This window comes from Scyliorhinus torazame, chromosome 6, assembly GCF_047496885.1.
Source record: "Scyliorhinus torazame isolate Kashiwa2021f chromosome 6, sScyTor2.1, whole genome shotgun sequence".
Classification (NCBI taxonomy): Eukaryota; Metazoa; Chordata; class Chondrichthyes; order Carcharhiniformes; family Scyliorhinidae; genus Scyliorhinus; species Scyliorhinus torazame.
In genome coordinates this window covers 170,125,423-170,139,279 of record NC_092712.1, presented here as the reverse complement: position 1 = coordinate 170,139,279, position 13,857 = coordinate 170,125,423, and the positions used below count along the sequence as shown (strand labels likewise).

Genomic DNA, 13,857 nt, shown 5'->3' with positions numbered 1-13,857 from the left:
TGTGTCCCGAGAGCTCAACAAAATCCGTCTCCGGCTACCAGGGAAGCAAAGGCCAAGACATCAGCCTCTCTCTTCCAGGACTCCCAGATCATCCAACACTCCAAATATAGCCACCTCCAGAATCTTGGACGTAACATCCGAGACCCCGTCGCAGAACACCCTCCACTTTGGACACACCCAGAACCTGTGGACATGATTTGTGGACCTCCCCCGCACACCACCCACACCTATCCTCCACTCCTGCAAAGACTCAGCTCATCACCACAGCCGTCATGTGGGCCTTAGGCACCACCTTAAATTGATAAGGTTTAACCTCGCGCATGTTGAGAATGCATTCACCCTCTGCAGATTTCCTCCCACGTCCCGGCCCTCGCCTCATCACCCAACTCCTTCTCCCATTTGTGCTTGATCTCCTCCACAGGAGCGCTGTCCCTCTCCATCAACTCTCCATAAATGTTTGACACTCTCCCCTCCCCAATATCATCTTCAGACAACAGCTTATCTTGCAACACCAGAGGCGGCAGCCCCAGGAAGGAAGGCACCTCCGTCCTCTCAAAGTTCCTCACCTGCAAGTATCTGAAGCCATTCCCCTTAGGCAACTTGTATGTTTCCTCCAGCTCTTCCAGGACTACATATTTGTCCCTTACAAACAAGTCCCTGAAGTACTCTATCCCCACCTGCCTCCACCACCAGAACCTCGCACCCAGCCCCACCGGCACAAAATTATGGTTGTCACACATCGGCACCCATAGCAACATGCTTTCCAACCCAAAGTGTTACCTGTACTGGTTCCAAACTCGCAACGCTGAGACTACCAGCGGGCTCACGGAATTCCCGACCTGGTACCTGTCAATAGAAACAACAGTGCACTCAAACTCGTCCCCCTAAACGACGCAGCCTCCATCCACTCCCACAATAACCCCTCCTCCACTGTCCATTTCCTAACAAGTGTGATATTCACTGCCCAGCAATAGTTCATCAAACTCGGCAATGTTAGCTGCCCTCTCCCCTCGCCCCTTCTCCAAAAACACCCTCCTGACCTGTGGAGTACCTGCCCACACAAACCCCGTGATTAACCCATTCACCTTCCCAAAAAAGGACTTGGGAACAAAGGATGGGAGGTTCTGGAACACGAACAAGAGCTTGGGCAGCGCCGTCATTTTAACCGTCTGTGGGGCAGCACGGTGGCGCAGTGGATAGCACTGGTGCCTCACGGCGCCGAGGTCCCAGGTTCAATCCCAGCTCTGGGTCACTGTCCATGTGGAGTTTGCACATTTTTCCCGTGTTTGCATGAGTTTCGCCCCCATAACTCAAATATGTGCAGGGTAGGCGGATTGGCCACGCTAAATTGCTCCTTAATTGGAAAAAATGAATTGGATACTCTTAATGTTAGATTTTTTTTTTAAATTTTAACCGTCTGCACGCGCCCAGCCAGTGACAGTGGCAACACATCCCACCTTTTAAAGTCCACCTTCATTCTCTCCACCAGTCGTGCCAAATTCGATTTATGCAGCTGTGCCCAGCCCTGTGCCACCTGTATCCCGAGATACCGAAAACCCACCCCACCACCTGGAACAGAAACATAAAACTTATAGTGTTTTATTTAACTAATTAGGTTTAGAAATATCACTCAATAATTCTCTGTGATTATATCAAAGCGATTTTACTAATTAAGCTATATATTTAACACAATACTTGTATCTCTCTGGTACCTGTCAATAGAAAAAAAAACTCACCAACCACTCCCTACCTGCCCTCCTAATTAATGCTTCCTGTCTTCAGCTCTCCGGCCCTGGTGCTGATCTCCAGCTCCCTCGCTAGGACCACTCCATTTTTGTAAAAGGTCAGAGGTCTTTCCTCACTACATTGAATTTCCTCAACTACCAAATATTTCTCCGTGTGTCAGATAAATGCAGATTTGCCTGGATGAGACCATAGCGTATCAATTTCATGATTTGTGGAAAATTTGAGTGGTTTTGCTACATTTTATTGGGTAATTTTATTGCAGGAGTCTGCAAGTTTTTTGTGGTAGATGTAAAAAGGTAATGTTGCTGTTGGGTATTGTAGTTATTTAATTCAGTCGTCAGTAAGTTACAAGAATTAACATTGAAGTATGAGCCGATCTTCAACGCCCATCGTGTAAATGAAACATTCCGTATTTGGCTGGTAAACATAGATACTTAACCCATTTGACAGTGAAACTACATTAAAATGTTTACTGTTTTCTTCTGATTCAGACAACATTACTCCATTTCTGGGAAAAGACATCTCACACGATGGCAGCTATTCATGAAAGTTTCAAAGGCTACCAGCCATATGAATTTGCAATGTTGAAGGTAAATGTATATTCGAATTTGGATGTTTATTATAGTTACATATATTTTTTCAAAAGCTATTCACTGTTTTATCATCCTCCCTCCTATCTGTGTTTTTAAAAAAGGTTCACATCTCCTTCAAGATTTGTGTAAATTTGTTTAACCTGAAAACACAAATAAACAAGTATTAAAATAATACTCCATAGTACAACCTAAAATGTAAGGAAAGAGGATCCAAGAATGAGTTACAAGTCACTTGTACGTTTAGAAGTAGGTTTAGTTTCAAAATACTTTTTTGTGTGCGTGCGCGCGCGTGTGTGTGTCCCCTTATCAATTGTTGATATTTTCAGTGTAGATACACCCACTGTGCTGCTAGGGAGAGAGTGAAGGAGTGGCAATATATTTCCAAGTCAGGGTGGTGAGTGACTTGTAGGGGAACCTCCAGGTGGTGGGGTTCCCAGGTATCTGCTGCTCTTGTCTTTCTCGATTATAGTGGTTGTGAGTTTGGTTGGTGTTGTCGAAGGAACCTTGGTGAGTTACTGCAGTACGTCTTGTAGATGGTACACACGACTGCCCCTGTTCGTGGGTGGTGGAGGTTTGAATATTTGTGGAAGGGGGAGCAATCAAGCAGGCTGTTTTGTCCTGGATGGTGTCGAGCTTCTTGAGTGTTGTTGGAGCTGCACTTGTCCAGGCAAGTGGCGAGTATTCCATTACACTCATGACTTGTGTCTTGTAGATGGTGGATATGCTTTGGGGATCAGGAGGTAAGTTACTCGCCATAGGATTCCTAGTCTTTGACCTGCCCTGGTAGCCACAGTATTAATGTGGCTAGTCCAGTTCAGTTTCTGATCAATGGTAACTAACCCTCAGGATGTTGTTTGTGGGGGATTCAGCGATGGTAATGCCATTGACTGTCAAGGGGCAGTGGTTAGATCCTCTGTTGTAGGAGATGGTCATCGCCTGGCACTTGTGTGGCCCGAATGTAACTTGCCACTTGTCAGCCCAAGCCTGGATATTGTCCAGGTCTTGCTGCATTTGGACATGGTCTGCTTCATTATCTGAGGATTCACGAATGGTGCAGAACATTGTGCAGCCACCCGCAAACATCCGGTGCCTGTTTGGGTACACAGAGGAAGAATTCAGAATGTCCAATTCACCTAACAAGCACGTCTTCCGGGACTTGTGGGAGGAAACCGGACCACCCGGAGGAAACCCACACAGACAAGGGGAGAACAGGCAGACTCTGCACAGACAGTGACCCAAGCTGGGAATCGAATCTGGGTCACTGGCACTGTGAAACAACAGTGCTAACCCATCCCCACTACTGACATTATGATGGAAGGGAGGTTATTGATGAAGCAGCTGAAGATGGTTAGGCCTAGGACACTTCCCTGAGGAACCCCTGCAGTGATGTCCTGGAGTTGAGGTGATTGACCTCCAACCACCACAATCATCTTCCTTTGTGCCAGGGATGACTCCAACCAGCAGAGAGTTTTTCTCCTGATTCCTATTGACTCCAGTTTAGCGAGGGCTTCTTGATGCCATACTGGGTCAGATGCTGCCTTGATGTCGAGGGCAGTCACTCTCATCTCACCTTTGGCATTCAGCTCTTTTGCCCATGTTTGAACCAAGGCTATAATGAGGTCAGGAGCTGAGTGAACTTGGCGGAACCCTCACACTGGCTGCTGAAATCCCTCCTCATCGCCAGCTGTTCTGCACTTGACCACAGTCAGAACCAAAGAATATACAACTCATGGATTTCTGTAACTCAACAGATAGGGTTTCCATTTAACTTATACTGCACACTCTCACAGACTTAAATGCAAAGTCTGGATCTAAAGCCTGTGCACCTGACTGCTGATGCCACCAGTGTCACCTCTTAAAAGGGCCACTGCCTCATAACATATAATACTTAACAGACATTGAACCCCATTTAGGGGCACTCCCTCTCTTCTGGAATAGCGGGATGTGCACCGGGCAGAACGCAGGCAGAGAACCGCCCCCTACATCTACTGTTTTGAATCAATGATGGAGGAAAATGATGACTGCACTAGTGGAAAGACACCAATTAAGTGAACTCCTCTGTCTTGGATGAACTATTATTGCACTGCATCAATCTAGGCAAATGCTGAGTGTTCTATCACACTCTTGATGTGTGTCTTGTTAATGGTGATGGTGGAGATGCACCAGTCATTGCAAAGTATCGACCCATTTCCAGTGGTCCCTTAGCTTCCAGAGGGGAAATTGAAAAAGTGACTTCTGTGGATTTGTGTTTCCCCTCTCAGCACAGCAGGGTGACACACTCAGAACTTTCACTTCTGTGAGGTGGGTGCCTCTGTACTTTCATTTGTGAGGTGTGGGATAACTGCCAAGGCCAGAATTTATTGCCTATCCCTAATTGCTCTTGAGAAGGTGGTAGTGAACACCCTCTTGAACCTCGGCAATTCCTATGTTGTAGATGCATCCACAGTAGTGTAATGGAATTCCAGGGTTTTTATTCAAGCACAGTGAAGAATGGTGATATATTCCTAAGTCAGGATGGTGTGTTACCAGCAGGGGTAAATTACAGGTAGTGATAATCCCTTGATGCAATGCGTTGTGTACGTGGAACACACTGGCGCCACACGGCACGCAAGGTGTAGGGAGTGAATGTGTAAGGTGATGGAAGTGATGGTCTGCTTTGTCCTGGATGGTGTTGAGCTTGTGATGTTGGAGCTACCGTCATCCAGGCAAGTGGAGAGTATTCCTTCACACTCCTAATTTGTGCCTTTTAGATGGTGGACAGGCTTTGGGGAGTCAGGAGGTGAATTATTAACCACAGAATTCGGAGCCTCTGACCTGCTCTTGCAGCAACAGTATTTAGTGGCTGGTCCAGTTAAGTTACTGGTCAATGGTCAATCCCCCAGCTTGTTGACAATGGGGAATTCGGTGATGGTAATGCTGTTGAATGGAATGGGATGATGGCTTAATGAAGACAGATTTTTGGGCTGTGCCAGACTATTACCCTCTGGTTTGGAACGGGATTATTGTTGGTTGAGACTAAAGGATGAAAGTCCTGCTCACTGTCCTTCTGAAGGTGTAAAGATGTTACAGATTTTTTTTCCTTTGTGTATTTATTTTAGCTTCCATATAATTTAATATTTACTTGCATTTTTTTAAGCCCCATTGTTGGACTTAACTTTCATATTTAAAGAAAAGTTATTATCAAAGCTGCTAATAATTGTACCTTTAGCTTCCACTGATCCACCAACTATTCTGCGGCTGAGATTGACATTTTTTGAAATGTATAAATCCTGCTTCTAATTAAAATTCAATGTGTTTAAAGCACTTTTTCATCCATTCATTGCTTCCCTCATTTCTGTTTACTTGATCATATTACAGAAGGGGATTTATTTTCTGAACAAAAGGATAACTGTAGAATCATAGAAATTTGCAGCATAATGGAGGTGATTCAGCTAGCCATGCCTCTGCTAGCTGTCTGAAAGTGCAGTTGTACCTAGTCCACATAAAAGTTTCAGCCTGATGGGGACCTAACCCAGTCACCATGGTGAGTCACTGCAGTTCCTCCAATATTATTTGATACATTCCAACCACATTGCCCATCTCTATCTAATCCTTTTTAATCCAAAGATAATTTCAGGTTTGTTCTCAAAGTGGCACATGATGCCTTTGTGAGTGAGGAAGAGATATGCACCCAATGGATGCAGTGCATTCAGTAAGAGTCACTATGAGACAAATGCATAGCATAATAATTGGGTAAGGAAGAGGGAATGCATGTGATGTGCAAAGTAAATGAAGGCTAGATGCTGCTGAAAGTGAGGAGCTTAAACAACAGTATGTAATTGATTCAGTAAATGTACACACTTCTTTGTGAACTGGTTAGGCCATTAAACTACTTTCTGCACTGCATTCAGAAACTGGGAACTGGCTTTGCTGACCACTCCCTTGTCATCTACCTACAACCATGCCTTCTTGGTGAGAGTCACAGGATTCTTCCTCCCAGAGGAAAAGAATGATGATCCTCCTCTGCCATCACTGTTGCCATCATCGCCGCCATCTTAAATAATAATAATCACCTTTATTAGTGTCACAAGTAGGCTTACATTAACGCTGCAATGACGTGTGGGTGCTGCCTTTATTCTTGTGCACCATCCAGCCTGAGCACCTATAATTTTGTTTTGTGCAACTTTCCCTTGCATTCGGCTGAGATTGCATTAGCGAGGTCTGCATCAATCTTGATACAGTTTGTTTACTTAAAAACAGACAGGCTGGAACTTTCGAACCCCAATGGCCAGCGAGCCATTGAAATCTCCATTCATATTGGCAGAACCAGAAGACCCAACTGGCATGAGCGTCTAGAAAATTCCAGCCACAGTCCAAAATTAATTGGAGTAATTGAGTTGAGATTGAAGATACCACCTACTCAGTTGAAACCTGGGGCAGTCCGTACTCTGCATCATAATATTGAGCCACATTCATAATAATATCGGGCATGGTTTCTGAAGAGGGTTGATATCATATCCACTGGAGACATTTGTCAACAATTCCTTGCTGAATATCGCATGATGCTGGCAGTGGATTTCCCTGTGTCATCTCTCTTGGGTGCCCTTGTCATGATGAGGAATCAATGGTTTCTCTTCACCTTGAGTGGATAAAACACCTGAGGCCAGATTCTCTGATTCTGAGGCTAAGTGCGGAGGGTCTGTGGTGTTTTACGTGGAAAATATCGGCGGACCCCCTCACCAATGCTGCAACCGGTGAGGGGCTAGTAAAACTCCCGGCCTTCATGAAATAAGCGGGTGGAGAATGGCCGGGTCCTTGGCCGTGCATGCACACGGCGACGACCTGTGGTGGTCGCACCATAAAACACGGCGCCGGCCGTGCGCAGACCCGACCTGCCAGAGAGTGCCCGCCTGGCCACCCCCTCCCCACCCCATGGCCATGGCTCCCAACCGAATGTGGCGGCGCTGGACACAGTCCGCAGCCGCCACACCGGGTTACCACACGGCTGAGACCAGATGTGAACTGGACCATCAGGGGCGGAGCATCGGGGGACAGTCTTCAGGTGACGCGCTAAGGCCCTCCCTGCGGCGCGATGATGCTGTTTTGGAGGGGGCAGAGCATACAAAACCTGCGTCAAACAGGTGCCGCCCCCGATTTTGGTGTCAAAAAGGATTCTCCACCCGATCGCCAATTATGAAATCGGCTTTGAGGAACGGAGAATCGCGCCCCTGATTTTTTTCTTAGCCCAAAATTCACATTATGCAACATGCTACCATAAGTTTGGACATCCTTGTATTATGCTGATCCACTGATCTATTCAGATGCAAAAGTCGGACTTGTTTTTTTAAAAAAAAATGTTATTAAGGCATTTATAATGTCATGAGAATGTTGCTTTAAGAAATGTTTGGCTGCTCATGTTACTGCAGTGATGTCAGTGTTGGTGGAGCTGAGCTCTACTGCTTTTTAGTTTCAGTTTGAGAAAAGCTTGGGTGTGTCTGTGTTTTTTAGTGAACTGTACTGTTGATCTCTGCCATCCAAAGACTATGGATCATTTGGTGAACCCAGAATTGTAAAAGGTGTCAGTATTGAATGTAAACCTAATGTGCTCCTGTTTGAAGGTTTGTTAAGTCTTTTGGATGTTAAAAGGACAGCTTACTTAGGGCTGTAGTCTTTGGGACTGTATTTGAATTAATGGTTGCTTAGATGTTCACTGTTTATTTTAAAAAAGGGTAACTTGCATTCATAGAATAAACATTGTTTTGTTTTTAAAAATACTTGTCCATTTCTGAAGTATCACACCTGTAGAGTGGGCCGTGTGTTCCCCATACCACAATCTATTAAAGGTTGTGGGTCAGGTGAACTCCATGATACACTTTGGGGTTCTCTAAACCCTGGCCCATAACAATAAATAAACACATAAAACACGATCCAAAACCAAGAAAAAGAGACCAAACAGGAAATCACATAGCCAATAAATAACACCCCACCCCCCCACCCCCCATACTGATGACTTCTTAACTATCCTTGAAGAAGTCAATGAACAGCTTCCATCTCCAGACGAACCCCGCCACAGACCCTCTCAAGGCAAACATAATCTTTTTCAGCTTCAGGAATTCTGCAAGGTCACTTGCGCTACCCCCTCCCCCCCCGGTTTCGGCGGCCCCGAGTTCCTCCATTCCAACAAGATCCGTCTCCGGCCTACCAGGGAGGCAAAGGCCAAGACATCGGCCTCTCTCACCCCCTGGACTCCCGGGTCTTCTGACACTCCGAAAATCGCCACTCCTGGACTCAGGACAACCTTCACCCCCAGTACCTCCGACAGAACGTCAGCAAACCCGCTCCAGTTTCAGACAAGCCCAGAACATGTGGACATGGTTCGTGCCCCCCCCCACCCCCGTGCATCGCCCACACCTATCTTCCACCCCCTCAAAGAACCTGCTCATTCTGGCCGCCGTCAAATGTGCCCTGAGGCTAGTGCCCTTACAGGAAGCTGCTTCCATCCAATCCCACCCGACCCCTTCCCCACTACCCACTTCTGAACCATGGATATATTTGCTGCCCAGTAGTAGTTCATTACATTTAGCAGGTCCAGCCCACCCCCCCACATCCCCGCTCCAGCAGCACGTTCTTTACCCACATAAACAAACCCCAAAATCAGGACGTTGACGTTCCTGAAAAAGGTCTTTGGGATAAAAATCGGGAGGTTCTGAAAAACAAATCGAAACCTCAGGAGCACTGTGATTTTCACGGTTTGCACCCGCCCCGCAAGCGACAGCAAGAGCATGTCCCACCTCTTATAATCCCTCTTCATCTGCTCAACCAGCCACGCCAGGTTCAATTTGTGCAAGTCTTCCCATCCCCGCACCACCTGAATACCCAAGTATCTAAAGTTCGTCCCAACCACTTTAAACGGGAGCTCGCCCAACATCCCCTCCTGTCCCCTTGCTTGAATCAGGAAGCCTCACTTTATATCTGGAAAACCGACCAAACTCCTCTAAGATGTCCATAATCCCGCTAATGACACCCAACGGGTCCAAAATGTAAAGTAGCAAGTTGTCCACGTATAACAAAACTCTAATGCTCCACCCTCCCCCACATGATCCCTTTCCAACTTCTTGATGCTTTAAGCGCCATTGCCTGTGGCTCTATCGCCAGGGCAAAACCAAAGCCGGACTTGAGAGTATCAACAGATGTTCAATAATGATGTGTATATTACATTAAGCTTCATTGAACCTGTTATCATTCTTGGCCCGGGATTGAGACAATGGTATCATTGGCCATGGTTGAATTAGGTAGCCATGGTCATCCAGCAATGATCCTGACACATTTCTCTAGCTGAATACTGTAGGTACCTTTCATCATCAGAAAATGCAACAATATTGCAGCTTCCAATTAGCAAGCAAATAATATGGCTGACATCACTCACCAGCTCCATATTCATTAAACGAAAACCCTGTTTAAAATCAAGACATTTTCAGGCAAGGCCTTTAATTACACACTGTACTTGTGGAAATCGTGACATTGAATAGATTTCAAGTGCTCAATCCCTGCTGTTTCCATTGGAAAATAGAAGAAATCTGTTGTCTGTCTGAATCGGGCAAATTGACATATTTAAGCCCAAATTATACATCCATGCATATATCCAGTTGTATAAAGAAAAGTTACTTTTGCATACACTGCAGAGTCCCTGTTAGAAAGGCCTAATGGAAAGAAATTTCAGATGTGGTGCCAACAGCTGGCAAAGATCAATAATTGTTTATGAATAAACCACACTTTATTCACTGCATTCAATTCTATATATAGCCTCCTTGGTCTGTGCTACCTGTAGCATTGGCACCATACTTTAAGTTGGAGCTATGCACATAAAACTGGTTTCTTCCTCTCAATGTCCACATCCAAACTCTTCTCAAAGCATAGGAGCATTGCAATTCCAAGAAGGAAATGCCTTTATTTCCAAGGTTACTTCTCTTTTAAATTATTTCTGAATAGCAGCAACTCCCTTTTGATCCGATAACTCAGTATTGTATTGTGATGAAAGTTTATTTCAGTCTTCAAATTCCTGCAGGAACTTCGCTTGCACTGGTCTCAAGCTGTCATGACCCTGCTGTCCCAGCATGCCCTATTGGTGTGTGATGCTCTCATGGGGCAGGAACTCAGCCAAAAAGCAGTAGAATAACGGGAACTACATAGCCATGCCACTCTGCATCAGAAGGTGACAGGGCAGGGTCAGGGGGGAAACCCATGTTATGGTAGGGCCATTTGTGACTTTGACAAGAGGCATTTTGGCAGTGTGGCAGGGCAGGAACCTGATTGGAAAGATTTAAACATGGAGTTTGGGGGAAATGAGTTTGGGTTTGAGAGGTGGAAAGTGAGGTCAGAGATGGGGCGCTGGTTTACATGGACGGTGGGGTCATGGGTTGGTTTTATGAGGAAGGGGGTGATGAAGGCCATTTCAAAGGTGAGAGGGGTAGCACTTGAAGAGAGAGAACTGTTAGCAATATTGGTTAACATGGAACTAGGAGGGGAATTGAGTAGTCAGCAATCTAGGAATAGGGTCGAGGGAGCAAATCTTGTGGGCAAGGTGACCCTGGATAGGGCATGAGGGGAGATAGAGAAACTCGAGAAAGATGTGAGTTCTGGGTTAGGGTAGAAGACGCTTAGCCTGATGGACTTATGGAAGGACGGAACAGTGGTTAAAACTGTTGCCTTACAGTGTCAGGGACCTGGGTTCAATTACAAACTTGGGTAAGTGTGTGTGAGGTTTGCATTTTCTCCCCATGTCTGTGTGGGTTTCCTCCGGGGAAGCTCCAGTTTCCTCCCAGTCCAAAGATGTGCAGGTTAGGTGGATTTGCCGTGCTTAAAGTGCCCCTTAGTGTCCAAAGATGTGCAGGTGGGGTTATGGGGGATAAGGCTAGGAGGGCGGGGAATGGGCCTAGATAGGATGCTCTTTTGGAGGTTCGGTGCAGACCCCATGGCTGAATGGCCTCCTTCTGCACTGTAGGCATAATCCAAAAGAGGCGGCTGATCAGAAGGTCTTGGGCTTAGCGACAAAGAAGTCCGTGAGCTCTTCGCACATATTGATGGAGGTAATGAAGTTTTAAAAACTCACCACTATTCTTAGAATTCCCCCTATACCAAAAAAAGGGCTGATATTCTAAATGGTGAACAGGAATTCTCACTCCCAGACTCCGATGCAGGCTTTAGTGGGTGCTATTCAGGTCAAACTATATTTTCAAGTTATCCCCCGGTATAACCCAGACCTTCACCGAAGATTTCATCTACTTGCCACTTTGTAACATCGATCCTGGGTCCTGCATTGCTAAGTAAGTAAAGTAGACTAAAAACCACTGTTTCAGGTTAAAACTTTTAAGTTATTTTATTATTATATTTTTTTTTTCTCTTTTTCTAAAAGATGCAATCACTGTCTTTACAGAAAAGTAAAAAGATCTTGCTTCTGGATCCTTCTGGTTGGTTGAAGGGACCTTCAGGCCCAACTTGACAATCAATCTTTTTAAAATCTGGTCTTCTTTAGATGTATTTGCTGATGAGCTTGGTTGCTGTGTCCTATCTTTCCCATGTACAGAGCTATGAGCAAACTGGTTTGCGATCAAGAAACAAAGTAGGAGACTATCTTTGCATTCCAGAATGATCTTGGAATAGTGAGCAGTTTAGCAGACGAGAACAATAGTGTTTTATGTGGTCCAGCAGATCTGATGGCGGTGGCTACACCAGTTGTCTGCTACATCCTTTTAAGCCTGTATGTCTTGGAGTTTGTGGCAGCAGAAATGAGGGCCAGGGGAACAGGTCAGGGTGACAAAAAGTAATGGTTTTACTGGAATTAGGGCACTGAAGATGATGGAGAGGGTGCAGTTGAGCAAATGTGGCAAACGGAGGACCAAAGGCTGGACATTTGGAATTTTAAAATAGCAGCTGTAAGAGATTTATGGGTTAGTTGTTTCCAGGGGTGAACATATTTGCAATCTTAGTTTTGTGGTTTTATGTGATCAGACAAGAAAGTTGTACCAAAGAGAACATGGGAAGTACTTGCATGTGAAGTTAAGAGAAAAAACAGATGGCAATTGCTTTAGATTCTTTGGCAAATTTTACCCCATAGTGTGAAAAATGACAGTACTGATTATTTTTATTGTGCATTTCATGCTGTGAAAATCTGTTGCTGCTGGTTTTACTGTGATATTTTTATCGTGCTGATAAAATTATGCTTTTTGTGGATTTCACTCTTTCCAGTAAGTTGAGAAGAAAGCAGAGTCGAGCATTATTACAAGAAAAATAATACACTTGTTTTTAAAAAAAAAAAGATGGCCTTAAAGGAACAAAATCCCTGATTTAAAACAAGTGACTTATTTTCATGCAAGATGTCTGACAGTTTTGTGATTTGTGTCATGATATTCAAACATACATCATAACACATACATAATGATAGACAGACCAACGGACCAATTAGCACACATAACACGACAGCCAATCACAGACAAGAGCAGACACCGTATAAGACCAGAAACACGACACTTCCTGGGCAGTCCATCTGGAGACAGCACAGGGCCAGGACCTCATAGCAAGACACTCACACAGTCACAACGTGCTGAGTACCAAGTCTGATGTATAAATAGTTACATGGAATAAAACTGCGTTGTACCAATCGCAACCGTGTTGGTTCGTCTGTACCTCAGAGCACCCAACACTTCATGATACCAGGAGTGAATCGATACCTACCGGCAAATCTGCCATCCTGAGCCATGGACACCCGCAACAAACCGCAGCCGTTGCAAGTCGCTGGGAACCTGGGCACAAATTGGAAGCTCCTCAAGCAGCGCTTCAAACTCTTCATGCAAGCCAATGAAAAACAGGGCGCCTCGGACGAAGCAAAGATTGCCATGCTCCTCACTACCGCAGGTCAGCACGCCATCGATGTATACGACTCCTTGGTGTTCGCGGAAGGCGAGAACAAAGCTAAGAATGACACGGTCCTCCTCGAGCTCGACAAGCACTTCAACGTTGAGGTCAACGAAAGCTTTGGGAGGTATGTCTTTCAGCAGCGCCTGCAAGGTAAGGATGAGCTCTTTCAGTCCTTCCTGATGCACCTCCTCATACTCGCGCAGTCCTGCGGTTACGACACCACCTCAGAGTCCATGATCCGGGACCAGATCGTTTTTGGCGTTGCCTCCAGTGGCCTACGCCAGCAGCTTCTAAAAATTAAAGGCCTGACCTTAGCATCTGCAGTTGAAGCCTGTGTCCGGCATGAGAATGCGACTAGCCGCTATGCCCAATTTCAGGCGACCGAATCGGCAGGGAGGGGGCCCCATGCGATCGAATCGGCATGCCAGGCCGCCCACGAGGCCGAACGCGTCCAGGCAATCGAGTTTCTCCCGGCCTGCGGCCCGGACGAGGGTGGCCGTTTCGCGTGCTTTTTAAGGCCTCCCGAGTTTGTGCGCGCCAAAACCTACGGCAACACTGAGGGATGTGCTGCGCAGGCACGCCCGACGCAAGACCTAACTGCGCATGCGCAGTGGCGTAACGAACG

The 13,857-nt window shown here is 45.9% G+C and overlaps 1 protein-coding gene across 12 annotated transcripts in view; it reads left to right on the top strand.

Moving 5' to 3' along the window:
- ica1 (islet cell autoantigen 1) overlaps positions 1 to 13,857 on the top strand; it is a 316,484-nt gene that overhangs the window by 139,393 nt on the left and 163,234 nt on the right. For all 12 annotated transcript variants that reach the window (XM_072509105.1, XM_072509100.1, XM_072509097.1 and 9 more), the window contains one exon: positions 2,238 to 2,336. In XM_072509105.1, coding sequence (XP_072365206.1) covers positions 2,238 to 2,336 — 99 coding nt within the window. The remainder of the gene's footprint in view (positions 1 to 2,237; positions 2,337 to 13,857) is intronic.